General features: G+C 48.4%; 1 protein-coding gene across 1 annotated transcript in view; it reads left to right on the plus strand.

The window, feature by feature from the left end:
• Window positions 1–15,534, plus strand: part of Mgat5 (alpha-1,6-mannosylglycoprotein 6-beta-N-acetylglucosaminyltransferase) — a 275,296-nt gene that overhangs the window by 192,787 nt on the left and 66,975 nt on the right. Inside the window, exons 11-12 of the mRNA XM_055602025.1 lie at window positions 2,020–2,153; window positions 12,453–12,586. Of these exons, the coding sequence (XP_055458000.1) occupies window positions 2,020–2,153; window positions 12,453–12,586 (268 nt within the window). The remainder of the gene's footprint in view (window positions 1–2,019; window positions 2,154–12,452; window positions 12,587–15,534) is intronic.

Here is a 15,534-nt window from a genome sequence, read left to right on the forward strand (position 1 = left end):
CAAATGGTGGTGAGACCAGCACACACAGATTCCAACTGACACTTATACTTCCTGGAGGATGTAATCTGGCATTTGGACTTCTCTGGTTTCATTTTGTTTTGTTTTCAGGATCTTACATCAAAGTGAAAATTTATAAAAATTTTGAATAGCTTTCTGGTAATGAGAAAAGGAAGAAAGAGAGAGAAAGAGTTCTTAGAGGTGTTGCCATCATCTGTCCTAAACATGGGCTTTAGTTTTATTTAGTTTAGTGTGTATTGATCCAGTGGAAGTTGCTCAGAAGTCTACTGACAGAGGACAACAGCAAACAGAAGTGACCCCATTGACCACCCCTATGAGCTTAGTTTACATGCTTTAAGAGTCAGCAGTTAAATCAGTGCGGCCTATAACTGGTTCTCTAACTCCTCCCAGTTATCCGCCTGTGTCAGGGTGTCCTTTGTAAGAGACCAGCCTGTGAGTAGGCTTTGCAGCCAAGGAGAATGTGTGCTGAAGTTTCTCCGCTGTGTCATCACAGCTTGAGGACAGTCACCAAGTTACAGACTGTCAACAGCGGAGTGTGGTCAGGTTCCAATAAAACTTTATTTTCCATGGTGGAAATGTGAGTGAGCTTCAGGGAATTTTCCTCTGTCATGTTTTAGAGGGAGCTCAGACAGTGAAATGTTCTGCCGTGTTCCAGGACCTGTGTTCTAGCCTCAGAGCCCACATGGCAAAGCTGAATACGGTGGCACATGCTTGCAGCGCCAACACTGGAGTTAGAGACAGGAGGCTCCCTAGGGCTCCCTGGCTGGCCAGCCTAGCCGGTTTGGCAAGTTTCAGGTCAGCAAGAGACTTTGTTTCAAAAGAAGCCAAGGTAGATGGTGCCTTGAGAATGATAGCCTAAAGTTGACCTCTGACCAACACACACACACTTGTTCTCATCTATGTACATATGCACATACACAGGCACATACCCAGGCACAGAAAAGAATATAAACCAATTCTTGGCTCACAGCTATGCCAAGATAACCAGCGGGCCAGGTTTTGCTCAGTTTAATAGACCAATGAGGCTCCATTGTACTGTGTCAGTTTCCAGCCAATCTAGCAGTCAAATCCTATTATATCATACTTGGATATATATAAAAGCTACCCCGCCTAGTAAATGAGATTTAACTCTGTTTTGTGTTACTCCAACATAATACTGGAGCCAGACTTGTTTACTGTGGAATGGAATTTATTTCTCACTTTTGGAGGCTGAAAACTCCAAAATGGAATAGCCCCCATCCAGAGAAGACCATAGCCTACTGTGCAAAGTTCTGTCTTGGGTCTCCAGTCATCTTCTTTTAAAACCACTAATGGCATCATGGGCCCTCATCTATCTCTAATTATTCCCCCAAACCCTGCCTTCAAATATCGTCAGCATACCAGTGCTTCATACCAGTGTGAAGAGTGCCTTTCTAGCACGAAGCGGATCCTTGTAGCTACAGCACAGGTGTCACCCAAAGTCAAATGTTAGAGTTAAGGGATAGGAAAGTTGGCAGAGGCTGAAAGCCGTGAAGCATGCCCCATGCTCTAAGCACAGTAAAAGCTATAGAGTGATGGGACTTTGTTTCTTTCATCACACTGATTAGGCACCTACTGAATGCCCAGTCCTACCCGGGTGGCTAAGTCCACTTCGGTGAATCTTGCAGGCCCCTTCTAGCATTCCTGGATGCTTGTTTCACTGGTGTTTGGGCCACCCTCAGCTGCCGGCCAGTTCTGTCTGCCTGGGTGGCTGAGGCCTTCTTTGCAGGCATGGATGATTGGCATGCATGTGATTCCAAAACCACCTGGCTGGGGTGTCGCCTAGAGGTAGAGAGTTCAGTCAGACTGCAGGAGGAACTGGGTTTAACCCCCAGAGGCGTAAAAATAAACTCAAAATGAACAAGTAAGAAAACAAGACCTACGCTTCCTCCCAGTGGCAATTTTACTTTCGAGGGTTTGTCCGTTTGTCTCACTCGACCATACAGCTTCTCGGTCACAGTTGACACATAGCTTTCCTTGCAGGTGCATGCTGCGGGTGCTAGACTCCTTTGGAACAGAGCCTGAGTTCAATCATGCAAGTTACGCCCAGTCGAAAGGCCACAAGACCCCCTGGGGGAAATGGAATCTGAACCCACAGCAGTTTTACACCATGTTCCGTGAGTATCCGTGTGCGGCCTCTGCCTTTCAGAACGCTACCAAAGATGGCTGCGGAGGCTAACTAGACAATCAGCTGTCTGGGGCTGTGACTCTAGGGACCCTTAGCTGAAAAAGTACGTGCCTTTGAACTTTTTCCTTGGCAATAATTGGATCTTTTTTTCTGGAATTGGAAATTGAAAGCCCACATGAACATTTTGAGTGGAGACTTAGAAGTGACCTAGAGAAAAGTGTTCAGTACAGATTACCCACAGAGACCTCGTGGGAACGGCCTGCAGATCACCTTCAGATGAGCACTCAGTGCCCATGTCCCAGCACGAGATCCTTGCTGGGGCCGCTGCATCCTTAAGGGAAATGAGGTCTTCCGTGCCAACCACTCTTTCCACACAGTTCAGTCTTAATAATTTGAGCACGAAGCTTTTTTTCTCTCTTGGTTTTTCAGGACAAGGTTTCTCTATGTAGCTCTGGCTGTCCTGGAACCCCGTCTTTAGACCAGGCTGTCCTCAGACTCATAGAGATCCACCTGCCTCTGCCCCCTAAGTGCTGGGATTAAAGGTGTGTGCCTCCACCGCCTGGCTGAGCATGAAGCTTTTAAAAGAAATAATCATCATCATCATCATCATCATCATCATCATCATCATCAGCTCAGAGCTATGGAGAAAGCACTTCCATGTAAGCCTGAGGACCAGAGTTCTGGTCTCCAAACACATATAAAGGACAGGTAACATTAGTGGCAATGCCTGTAGTCCCAGCCCTCTGTGGGTGGATTCCTGGAGCAAGCTGGCTAGCTGGAATAGTCAGTCAGTGGCTGATTGAAAGACTGCCTCAGCATGGAGTAGAGAACAACTGAAGACACCGGGCTCCAGCCCCTTCTGCGTCCACATGCACCTATAGTAGCTATAGCTGTAGTTTCAAATGAGTAACTTTATTGAGCTTATAGCATGCAAAAGCTTAAAAAAAACCAACAGCAGGTAGAAACATCAACGTGGGTACATACAACATTTAACCGACAACTGGAGCAGCCTGATAGAGTAAAGAGGGGTATGGTCGTCAAACTGGGTCTTATAGCTCTGGTAGGAGCATGATTTTCTCAGCTGCAGATGGTTTCTGTGACTGTGTAACTTTAGAATTCTGGGACTTTTCTGAGGGCATATAAATGCTAGGGCTTCAGAGCCAGGTTGGATTGTTGGTTGCTGTTGGTCACGGTTTGTTAAGTAGTCGTGTGCAAAGAAGCAACAACAAGAAGAAATTAGATATCCTGATGAAGAAGATCAAATTTGTCCCAAGGAACTCAGTGCTCCTCAGTAGGACATTGCTCTCTTTCCAAGCCCTGGCTTTATTCAGGGATCTCTTTCCTTTCCTCTCCATCCTTGTTTCTCTCATGTCTAGCGTTAAGGGCTGAAAGGGAAGAAGGGGGGTGGACAAAGATGGAAGAGGAACCCACAAAGCAGTAAAACACTGGAGACTCTTCCCTCCCTGGCTGTCCTGAAGTCGTGCTATCGGGTTGTTTCTCATTCCCTCTTCTCGGCCACAGGGTCACGGGCCAGCTTCTCCTCAGGCAAGGGGCCTTGCAGGATGCTGTGAGACAGATGCTTGGGTCTGAAGTGGGAGATTCAGACCTTGCTGCCTGAGTCCACTTCTCTGTGTGCTCAAACAGGTCATGATAGTTCACCAACATAGTGGATCTTACAAATCTCATACCAACTGCTACATTCACTGGCCCTGCTTCTGGACTCTAAGACATCTCCATGAAAGCCCTTTCCTGTCATCTCTGGTTCTTCCTGTTGCTCTCCATTTCCATGCTTTTGCCTCATTTCTAATTAGCAACAGACTGTGAAACCAAGTACCAAACTAGACAGTTTATGCCAGCGTTATGATTGAGTCCCCATCTCCACCAGGAGGGTACATTCTATTTTGGAAATGTTAGATCACTTGAATGAAACCATTTATTTGAAGGTTAAGGATAGAGAACTCCCCCTTTCTAAAGTTATCTAGGTGCTTCTGTGCTGAAATGAATTTCTGAAATGCCAGTCGATTTCCGTGGCTGAGTCCAGGCCCTAGAGATGACTGCAGTGACTTCCTCCTTGCGGCTGCTCCTTGTGCCTTATGCAGCTGCCCAGAGGTGATCCTTTCCTTGGCCCCTGAATGTCTCTGGACATGTGCCTTCTTGGGAATTAAGTCTGGGAAGAGGAGAATTAAGAAGGGTGTATGGGTCTACAGCTGGTGGGTAGCCATGTTAAAAGTCAGCTCCTGTTTAGGAACTGGGGAGATGCCTCAGTTCGTAGAGGGCTTGTGAAAACCTGAGCTGGACCCGAGGAAGCATGGGAAAACCCAGGTGTGATGGCGTGCACTTGCCATCCCCATGTTGGGGGAGAGGAGGAGAGAGCTGGATCCTGCAAGATCAGTGGCCAGTCAGCGCAGCCCACTTGGTCTCCAAAAAACGCAGATGGTAAGGATGTCAGAGGTTGTCTCTGAAACTCTACATGCACATCCCCCCGCCAAATGCGCGCACACACACACACACACACACACACACACACACACACACACACACACACACACAGAAAGGTGTGGGGGGGAAGCTGTGTACATGTTCTTTTGAGCCCAGAGGGTTTGGTGAGAGCATGCTGTGTGTATGATAGATATCATCATCATCATCATCATCATCATCATCAGAGTTATATCATCCTGTTCTTGCCCCCTGTCCAGGGGCACAGTTCAGGGAGCAAACTAGTACTTGGTGCACCAGGTGACAGATGGCCATCAGCATGGCAAGGCATGATTAGAGTCTGCCTGGGCTCTGCCTCTGCTACAAAGTTCCGAGTCTGGATAGACATGCCGTCCAGTCAACACAGCAGCAGCCCGTGTTAGGACCAGGAGGTACAGCCTGTGTGTACACGTGCTTTCTGAGACACGGTGGCCGTACCCTGTGGAGTCTTCTCCTGAGGAAGAGTGGGACTCGGCACCCTGCAAACCTGCTTTCGTACTGTGGACAGATGCATTCAGGGGAATGAGTTCCTTCAAGTGAAAGCTCTCTGTTTAAAATGTAATGAAAGCCAGAAGCAGGCAGTACTCTCTTAACCTGGAGGAGCGATAGAGTTCCTGGATTCAGCAGAAATCGGGGTAAAGCTGACGCAGTCGAATGCCTCTTAAGAAAGGAACCCACAGGGCAAAACAGTAGCAGCCACCCCTAAGGCTGAAAGCAAGCCGTGCAGTGGAGAATGTTCACATGGCTATTTGAGGCTGTTAGAGGGAGGTGGGGCAGCCACGACATCGCCACGAGGAAGGCATATTTACAGCGTTGACACTGAGACCGTGGGCGATCCTCAGTCTGAAAGGATATTAGTGACATCATAAGAACTAAATACTGGGCGGAGAGATAACTCCATTGCTGCAGCATTTGCCATGAGCCTGAGGTCCTGAGTTTGATTCCCATAACACGAGTAAAAAGCTGGGCGTATTGATTCAGCCTGTAATCCCACCACTGGGGAGGCAGAGAAAGGTGCAGCCTTGGGGCTTGCTGGCCCACCGATTACATAAATCAGCTCTGGGTGGATGAAGGTACCCTGTCCCAGAAAGCAAGGGGGGTGGTACCAGAGGAGTGGCATCTGAGGCTGGCTTCTGCCTTCCGTACATAATCCTCAACATACACTCAAGCATACTCACCACAGACATGCACACCTACACATACACCACACCACACACGCATGCATACATGCATACACCATACAGCGTCACAAACAAATGAAGTATTTTCAACTCTGTTTTGAGAAGGACCAAAAGAAGGACCCTGATGAAGGTTGTGCGAGTGCAAGCCTTCGGACTAGGCTTCCTCAAAAGACCAGGCTTTTTCCATGTAAAAGAGCCTCCTCCCAGACAAAGTCAGACTGCAGATGTGAGGTAGGGGAGGCAAGGGGACCATAAAGGACCACAGGGATGATATCGGGTTCAGAGCATCCCCAAACAGTATCTAGAGAACACTGGCTACAGTGGATTAAAATCAGATGGATGACAAATAGCCAGTGGGGCTGGAAATTCCTCTCAGTCAGAGCTCTTGGCTGGCATGCCCCAAGCCCTGGGTTCCATCCTGAGCATCACGTTAACTGAGAATGGTGTTTCACACTTTGGCTACATTGCAAGTTCAAAGCTAGCATGAGGCATATGAGACCCTGCAATTGATGAGTCCAGAATGATGTGAGAATATGCCAAGCAAAAAATGTAGTGGGTCACCTTTGCAAGTTGCTAGGATACCATCTCATTACTCTGAATAATAAAGGGGGAAGTGCCCAGCTTTGATCTTCCTGCCTTTCTAGCACAAATTATATTTGAAGATAGTCAAATGGTTGATGATAAGAAACTGTTAACAATGGGAAAGCAGCGCTGCGAATGCAGGCAGAATGAAGGATTAGGAAACAAGCATCTTCAGACCGTCAGCCACTGTGAGACCCGTCGAGCATCTTCAGACTCTGGATGAAGATGCAGAGCCAGTGACCGTCAGCCACTGTGAGACCCGTCGAGCATCTTCAGACTCTGGATGAAGATGCAGAGCCAGTGACCATCAGCCACTGTGAAACCCGTCAAGTAACAAGTTGATGGAGAGCTTCCCATAGATCGGGCTATCTTAGTGCAGGACATATGGAAATAAGCTGGAAATGAGGCGTCCTGAGACATTCATCACGTCAAGGCGTGCTGAGGCTGGGACTTCACAATAGAAAACAGTGTCTGTACCTCCCTATCAGACACTGCCCTCGGTGACCTCCAGTACCTTAGTCAACAGGGTCTTTTCCTCCCCATGTGACAAGACCAGCTTGTTGGGCAGCTATGGCTGTTCTGGTGATCTACAATGGAAGACCATTTCTTTGAACAGAGACGAAAAGTGCCAAAGAGGTCATTTTTTCCTTTTAATTTTTTTTAATAGGCTCCCCTGTATTTCAGGCTGGCCTTGAACTCACTTTGTAGCCAAGGATGGCCTTGAACTCCCAAACTTTGTGTTTTACTGGGGTGAAACTCAGGGCTTCATGCATTCTAGGCAAGCACTCTACCACTGAGCTGAAGTTCCACCTCCACCCCTCTCTGGTCGGCTTTAATGTGACTAATGTATTGATGTTTCACTTCAGTAGTGTTTACATAAGTAGTACATAAATATGCACCAATAGTGAGAACGTATTGAGACTCTTGTGCACTGAGTGTGTTTCACACTTTTCTGTACCAACAAAGAGAAATCCCAGAAGTAGACTTGAACTTGGAGCCAAGGAATTGAGACTTCAAGGTCTTGGGAGATGTAGTGTTGGGGCCTGTGTGCAGTGCGGAGAGTCCAGCTTGTGATGAGAGAAAAGCCTCAGGGCCCACTGTCTTTAGGAGATGTGAAATGAGGTAGACCAGGCCAGCAGAGAATTTACTTCCACGTTGAGTGTTATAGCACACTGATCACTGACAACTTCTGCTCTTCCTCACATTTCCTTATTCTTGTTTTTTCCCCAGATTTCAGTGGTTGCACTGGAATTATGTCTTTGTGTATTCTGTTTGTAGTTGGGCATCTGGGGTCTACAGGTATGCGCTGTGCCTGATTCCCTGAAGCAGTTTCTGGAGGGGTGTGTGTGTGTGTGTGTTGTGTTGTGCTGGCATGTGTTGGTATATATTGACCTGTGTTGTAATGTAACAGGGTCTGCTTCAGCCTGAAGCCTAGTGGATAAAGAAAGCCACTGATAGTGGATAGTTTCAGGTGGTAAGATCATAAGTAACTTCTTTTTTTATGTCTTTCTCTGTTACTTTGAAAAAAAAAAAAAAAGTTTTGCACTGAGGACACATCAGTTATAAACAGGAAAAGCAATTAAGGTATTTGTTTCTAGGGGGAAGAACTTATTTATTGTCAAAGATCAATATGGCCTGAGCTATAAAAGGTACAGAGGAGAGAGACAGACAATGAGTCACACCCCTTGGACCTGGAGGCTCTGAAGGCTGAGTAGCCGGCCTTGGCTAGCTCTTGGGGTTCTGCCTTTAGGAATGGGTACTCTGAGTGTAACTTAAAATTCTCAGAGGTGTATAAGATTTACCAGAAGAAAAACAGACCTTGGAGATTTATGCAATTGAAAACAAAGTCAGTTTCGCTTGCTAAGAATTCTAAATTTGCTTTTTAAGAGCACGGAAGGATCTGGGCTGTGGCTCAGTTGGTTGAGTGGCATGCACGAAGCCCTGGGTTCTATCCCAGACACAACATAAACAGGGCAGAGTGGCATGCTGCTGTCATCCCAGCACTCAGGAGGTGGAGGCAGGAAGATCAGAACTTCAGGGTCATCCTCAGCTACATAGCGAGGTGTGGGAGGGAGGGGTGTGTATTACATCCATCAAGGCAGGGAGGCATGGCGGCAGGGGCGTGAGGCAGCTGCTCACCTGTGCCCACAGTCAGGAAGCAGAGATGGATGCTGTGCTCACTTCTTTGTGTTCAGGCCGGACCCCCAGTCCGTGGGATGGGCCTCCCCACCTCAGCCTACCTGGTCTAGACTTTCCCTCACAGACTTGGCCGGCGGCTGCTCCCCTATAGTTGGCAGGGTTTGCCATCACACGTGCTCAGAACAGAATGGTAGAGAGAGCTCAGGCATCAGAGTGGTCTGTAGAAATCCCATGTGTTTCTCTCCTGGGTAGACTGATTGCGGAGCTCCCTGAGCCTCATCTGCAGCGCCATTTCATCCATGTTCCCTGGACTGCAAACGCTCATCCCGATGTCCTCCGACCTCAGCTGCTGCCTATGTTCTCAACATAAGGCAAAGCAACAAAGCAACCCTGGGTCAGGTTAGAGCCGGATGGAAAATCGTGATTTTAAAACTTGTGTGTACATGTGTGATTTGGGGGGCAGGGTACAGATGCCAACAGAGGCCAGATGCATGGAATCCCTTTTGGAGCTAGAGTTACAGCTGGTTGTGAGCCTCCATATATGGGTGCTAGGACCCAAGCTTGGGTCTCCTGGAAGAACAGCCCGTGCTCTTAACCACTGACCCTTTTCCCAGCCACCCAAAGGTGATTTTAGGTAGCTTCAGCCAGCCTGAGGCTTTGGATTCTCAAGATGAGCAGAATGAAGAATGCTTGTGTTGAGAAGAGGGTTCTTTCCACAGGGGTCTGGATGCACACAGCTACTGGGCAGCTCTGTGTAGTCAGCCACAAGGAGCCTGGGGTCACTTAGAATCACGTGTGTGTGTGTGTGTGTGTGTGAGAGAGAGAGAGAGAGAGAGAGAGAGAGAGAGAGCCGGGGGGTCCTCTGCCCTCATGTTGAAGAAACCTGGGGTCTGATGACAAACTGTTACCTAGACTAGAGACATGGAAGGGTTAGGTGTGCGTGCTCAGCATTGTGTCTATTGTGTGTGAAGTACTCAGCTCCCAGCATGCAAGGTGCTGCTCCTCAAGTTATCTCACAGAGAAACTGGGAGCTGAAACTCTCAAAATGTGGACGAAATTTCTGGAGGAAGCTTCTATATTTCGTGTGTTTTCACATAGTCTCGGGGTTGATTTAGTACCAAACGGCAATTGTGCCACAGCGCAGGAAGACTGGACAGGGGTGTGGCTCCGTTATCATGCTTGCCTAGCGAAGGGGGGGTCTCTGGAGTCTGTCCCCACCACAGACTGTAATCCTAGCCATGGGGAGATGGAGGCAGAAAGCCAAGAAGTTCAAGGTCATCCTTGGCTGTATAGTGAATGGGCTACATGAGACCCTGCCTCAAAAAAAAAAAAAGAAAAAAGAAAAAAGAATAGACTCTTCTCCCCCTCTCTCACCATTCAAGCTATAAGCTAAAAGAATCCTCCACACACAAAAAAATTATGCATGTGTATTTTTTCTTTATTGTGTTTTACATAATAATATGCTATGTAATAAGACCCATGAAATAGAAATTCAACAAAATAGCCATCCTGTCGTAAGTGTCCATATGGAGATTTAGACAAACTGAATCGCAGAACAAGTGTCTCAAGGATGGAGTTAGCCACTAGACCAGTTTATTGAAAATAAAAATTAAAAACTATCATCGTAAGGTCTAGAACCTCAGACCCCAGCCTGGGGCTCGGCGAGTGACAAAAGGAAGGCTGCTTAGACTGTGCAGGCTGTTCCCATCGCCTGTTCTTCCCAGGTCGTGGGCCCTCCCCCTGTGCTCCTTACAAAGAAGGAAAACAGAAAAACAGCTAGCAGCCAGTCCTTGCTTTGTCTCTTGTTGGCCGTAGAATTCATTCCGTAATTTACTCCTCAGCTAACTGTAGCCGGGGCCCTTGCCTCTGGGCACTTGTTCAAAAACACGGAAATGAAATAACAGATTGTCCTGACTGGGCACGGCCCCCCAGTCACAGCCCTGTTAACCTCCTCCTCCTGTCACCCTGTTAGACACCGCCTGCAGACTGGCTGGTGACACGCACCGCGTGCGTCTCCTCAAGGTGCGCCTTTGCCGAAGCACCCAGCACCCTCTTTTCATCCTCCCCTTGTGACCAGGAGCAGAGCTGGGGCACCTCTAAGTGGCTGAAGGGTTTCTGGAGGCTGGGAGTGGCTCACTCAGTAGTGAAGGGTGCCTTCAGCACCGCATGAAAAAGCCGGGTGTGCAGCACGCCCTGTCCCAGCCCTGGGGTGGGGTGAGGTGGGGTGGGGTGAGGCCCCTGGAGCTCAGTCTGGCCGGAGCAGTGAACTCAAGGTCAGTGAAAGACACTGTCTGTGGGGGCGGGGAGGGGCTAAAGATGTGGCTCAGTGATTAAAAGCATCCGTGTCAGGCAAGTCACAACTTCCTGTAACTCCTTGTCTGGAGGATTTGATGCCGTAACCCCATGTCTGGAAGATCGGATGCCTTCTTCTGCCCTCATTCAGGCACACAGCTGTACACATAAAATAAGTCAATGTGTGAAAACATGCTAAGGTGGAAATTGATTGAGGAAGACTCCTGAACTCTGGCTTTCACCTCATATACGTAGTCACACTTGTGTCTGTGCCCCCTACTCCCCCTGCCCCCAGAACTTCTGAACTAATTTTCTGTGTCAAAGCATTCCTTGGCTCTTAGAAATCCAGAGCAAAGCAGAAGAGATGTTTGCTGAAGCTTCACTCCACTTGTGTTAAGTACCCAAAGGTGAATGGCCATGGCTGAAGCTGCAGCGTGCAGGCTGAACTGAATGGCCAGCCTCAGTTGCTGGAGGAGTTTGCGTTTGTGTTGTTTATGGTGATTTCATTTGAGTCAGACTAAACAATAGTTGCCTCCTTTCTTGTCAGCATGTGTGGCCTTCACTGAGCCATCTCCTGACAAGAGGAAATCTACCTATCTCAATAAGATGGGAGGTAGAGTTGTCTTCCAATTAGAGAGCCCCCTCCTGGTGAAACACACTTGAAAATCATACAGGGCTGAGGCGACAGCTCCAACTGATGAAGCGATAACCACAGGAAACCCCAAGTTCAGTTCCTAGAACCCACACAGAAGGCCAGGTGTGATGGCACACACCTGAAACCCCAGCACTGGGCGGGAGGAGCAGGGGGGAGACAGGAAGCTCTAGAGGCTCACTGCCAAGCACTACACAGTCAGCGAACCCCAAGCCCTAGTGACGGATCCTGTCTCAAAAAAAAGTCGACAGCACTTGAGGTAATGGTACCTGAGGTGTCCTCTGACCTCCACACACACGTACATGCAGACATACACACAACACACACACATTTCCACACACACACACTCACGCACATATGCTAAAAGTTAGTGTTTAGTATCTTCACTCACTTCCATCTTGGTATTTTATCCATCTGTCTGTCTGTCTGTCCATCTGTCTGTCTATCCATCCATCCATCAGCAGGGTCTCCCAGTGAACCCTGAGTTTATCCGTAGACTGGCTGGCCACCAGTGCTGGGATTACCTACGCCCATGACCACAGCCAGCTTTTCTCTTCCCACATCTGTAATAGAACTCTGGCACTCACACTTGCATAGCAAGCGCCTCCCACACCCCCGTCAAACTCTGATTGCCAGACTTAGCCCCAGCCAGGCACTTAATTTTTTCAGCCAGTCTCTCATGGAACCCGCAACTCACAGATTGGGCCGTGTGGGCTTTCCTTGCTGATCTCCCCACCCCCGTACGTCTTTTCCCAGAAAGTAAGCCATAGTAGAGGTGAGACTGGATCATGCTGCTTGGTTTTGATTTACCCAAATGAGATGGTAAACTGGAAATCAGGCTAGACTGTGAGCTCCTGGGTGAGGCAGAGAGCCAAGTGGGTTAGGCGGCCTGTGTGGCGTGTGTAATCCCGCTGCTGCCCTTTGCCTGCTGACTGCTCACGTCCCTGTCTTTTGCTTTCCACGTCAGCTCACACCCCGGACAACAGCTTTCTGGGCTTCGTGGTCGAGCAGCACCTCAACTCGAGCGACATCCACCACATTAACGAGATCAAGAGGCAGAACCAGTCCCTTGTGTATGGCAAAGTGGATAGTTTCTGGAAGGTGAGTCAGCCCGCCGGCTTGTAGAGCTCTCTGAAAGGAAGCTTGTGAGGTAACTTAATTTTGCTTTCATCCAGGGCTTCTGCCCACGAGACAGAAGTGTTCAGGGGTTTGGTTGCTCTAGCAGGCTGGCATCTCAACTGAGGCTGAGTTTGCTGGTCCTTCCTTACAGCAACTACACCCCAAACCTTGCACTCTTTATGTTAAATGTGAGAAGGGAGCTGTGGAGATGGTTCAGTGGGTAACAGGCCCTTTGAACAAGCATAGACTTGAACTCAGATTTCTAGCACCACGTAAAAGGCAGGCCGTGGTGGCACATGCCTGCAACTCCAGCAGTGCCAGGCGGGGGCACAGACAGGGTCCCTAGGGGAGGGTGGTCAGCAGGTTTCCGGTCCAGTGAGAAGCCTGCCTTTAAAAATTCAGGTGGAGAGTGACTTAGAAGGTTAACAGTCTCTTTATATGTGATGTGTCAGCCTCCAAGAGACAATATTATAACTTTGAAAGACTTTTGAAAGACAGACATCCAGAAGACTTTCAAGCATACTTTTTTCTAAAAGTCTAATAAACCCTTCTTGGAATATTCATGAGCTGTGATCTCAGGCTTTGTGTCTCCCCGATGGGGGGGTTAGAAACTGGCCGCTGAGGACATCAGTGATGTGCCCATCTACGGGGCCTAGAAAACGAAATATGGTGCCCACCCCTCAGGTCGGGAGTGCTGACCATATCCAAAGAGCAAAGAAGCCAGTAGTTTTTTTGTCCCACGTGTATTCATCTCTTTGCATGTGAGTGGATGACGTATACACGCAAGTGGATGACGTACACACGCAATGTGGAGGGCCACCCTGTGAGTTCTAGGCTCTGGAGAGAAAACTCAGGCTGCTGGGCTCCATGGCAAGGACCTTCATGAACTAAAGCCATCTTGCTGGTCCCACTGACTCTGATGGGTTGATCTATTCCCATTCATGCTCTTTATCATAGGCAAACAGATTCCGAACTGTATAGTGTAATAGTTCTCAACTAGGGACAACTTCACTGCCTCCCACCTGCAGAGGGCAATCTGGCAGCGTCTCCAGACAGCGTTGATCGTCATGTCTGGGAGGGAGCACTGCCCAGTGGGTGCATGTGAGGAAGACGGTAAGCACGCTGCAGTGCCTAGGAAGGCCCCTAGCTTGGCTCTCTTACGTACACTGACAGTAATGGCAAGATTGAGGATCCCTGCAGTCGTGGAATAAAGAGTATTCCTTAGCACAGGTTGAATATTCCTAACTAAAAGTTTTGAAATCTAAAATACTTGGTGCCAACATGATGCTGGGGGATGGGAGAAGGGAAGAAATTCCGCCCCAACTTCATGCGGCAGGTCCCAGTCTAAAGCCCAGAGCTGCAGGAACTGACTTTCGTCCTGTGTGTATAAGGGAGTGTTGTGAGTTGAATGTGAAATCCCCACTGTGGGCTCATGTGTTGTGTTGATCCCAAGCTGGTGGCACTATTTTGGAAATTTTTGGCACTTTTAGGAGGTTGAGTCTCCCTGGAGGAAGTGGGTCCCTAGGGAAGGGCCTGGAGGATTTATAGTCCTGCCCTACTTCCTGTTCACAATCTCTGCTTTCTGACTAGATTCTGCATAGCCTGAGTAAGTCTAGTAATGCTTAGTATATAGACCAGGCTGACCTCAGACTCTGAGCAATCCTCCTGCTGGGATTTGGGATCCCAAATTGCTGGGATTACGGATGTCGAGGCAAGGACCTCCTGAGAGCCACCATGACCGGTCTTATTATTTTGAAACAGGTCTTTCTGTGTTCTCCAGGCTGGCCTGGAATTTTAGATCCTTCCGCCTCAGTCTCCCTGGTACAGAAGTTCAAAGTGTGCACCACATACTGAGCTTGTCCCTCATGTTTCTCACAGGACTCATCAACGGGGTTCTGTGATGATCACATGAGCTAATACATATATAAGTTGTGCAGCACAGCTCACGGCATAACTTCCTATTGCTATTGTTATCATTATTGGGCCAGTTAAGAATTGTCATGGTGAGAACTGGTTCTGAGTGTGAGAACTGTCAAGGCTGGGAGCATCTGGTGAACACAAGCCAGCCTGCAGATCCTCAGCTGCCCATTTTTAAACTGTCAGCAGTTGGTGCCCCCTGACCCATGCACTGAATCTGGCCCGTCATCTGTTTTTGTAAATAACATGTTACTGGAAAACAGCCATGCCTCCTCTCCGTCTGTGGAGGCTTTTGTACTGAAATTGCAGAGTTGAGTAATTGGGACAAAGACTAGCTGACCTATAGCGGCAACAGTATTTATTTACTGTCTGACCTTTCCTGGACCACTTCGCTCACCTCTGAACTCTGTTATGTCCTGGGTGAATCCAGTCTCTCTCAGAGGCTGCATTTAGCCAGCCTTTCCATCTCCTTAGCCCCCAGCCCTGTCTCTGTCTCTGTCTGTCTGTCTGTCTCCACCCCACCCCCACCCCCAGCACCATGGTACCTAGGGGATGCATGCGTGTGAGTGTGCACACACACTCCACCACCTCAGTTTTTAAGGCAGTCTCTCACCAGTTCCACAAGGCTGTCTGCTCAGCAATCCCCAGGAATCTGTCTCCAACAGATTAGAGGTGCCACTGTGCCCAGCTTTTTTATGTAGGTTCCAGGTGGTCAAACTCAGGTCCTCGTGCTTCCAAGGAAAATATCTTACTGGCTGAGCTATTTCTCCAGAACTCATTTTGGGGTCTTCCTTATGGTGATGAATGACTTATCTGTGGAGAGATTAAAGGTGCAGGACACCATTAAAATTCAGCTCACTGTGAGGAAAAATCTCCACAAACAAAAACTGGCATCAAGCTGCCTACTTTTCTAGGCTTCAGTGGAACGACTAATACATTGTTCCTGTTTGGTTTCTGTTGTTGTGATAAAGCACCAGCCAAAACCAACCTGAAGGAGGAGAGGGTTTTTTGGT

Source organism: Psammomys obesus, unplaced genomic scaffold, assembly GCF_907164565.1.
Source record: "Psammomys obesus unplaced genomic scaffold, mPsaObe1.curated_primary_1811, whole genome shotgun sequence".
NCBI lineage: Eukaryota > Metazoa > Chordata > Mammalia > Rodentia > Muridae > Psammomys > Psammomys obesus.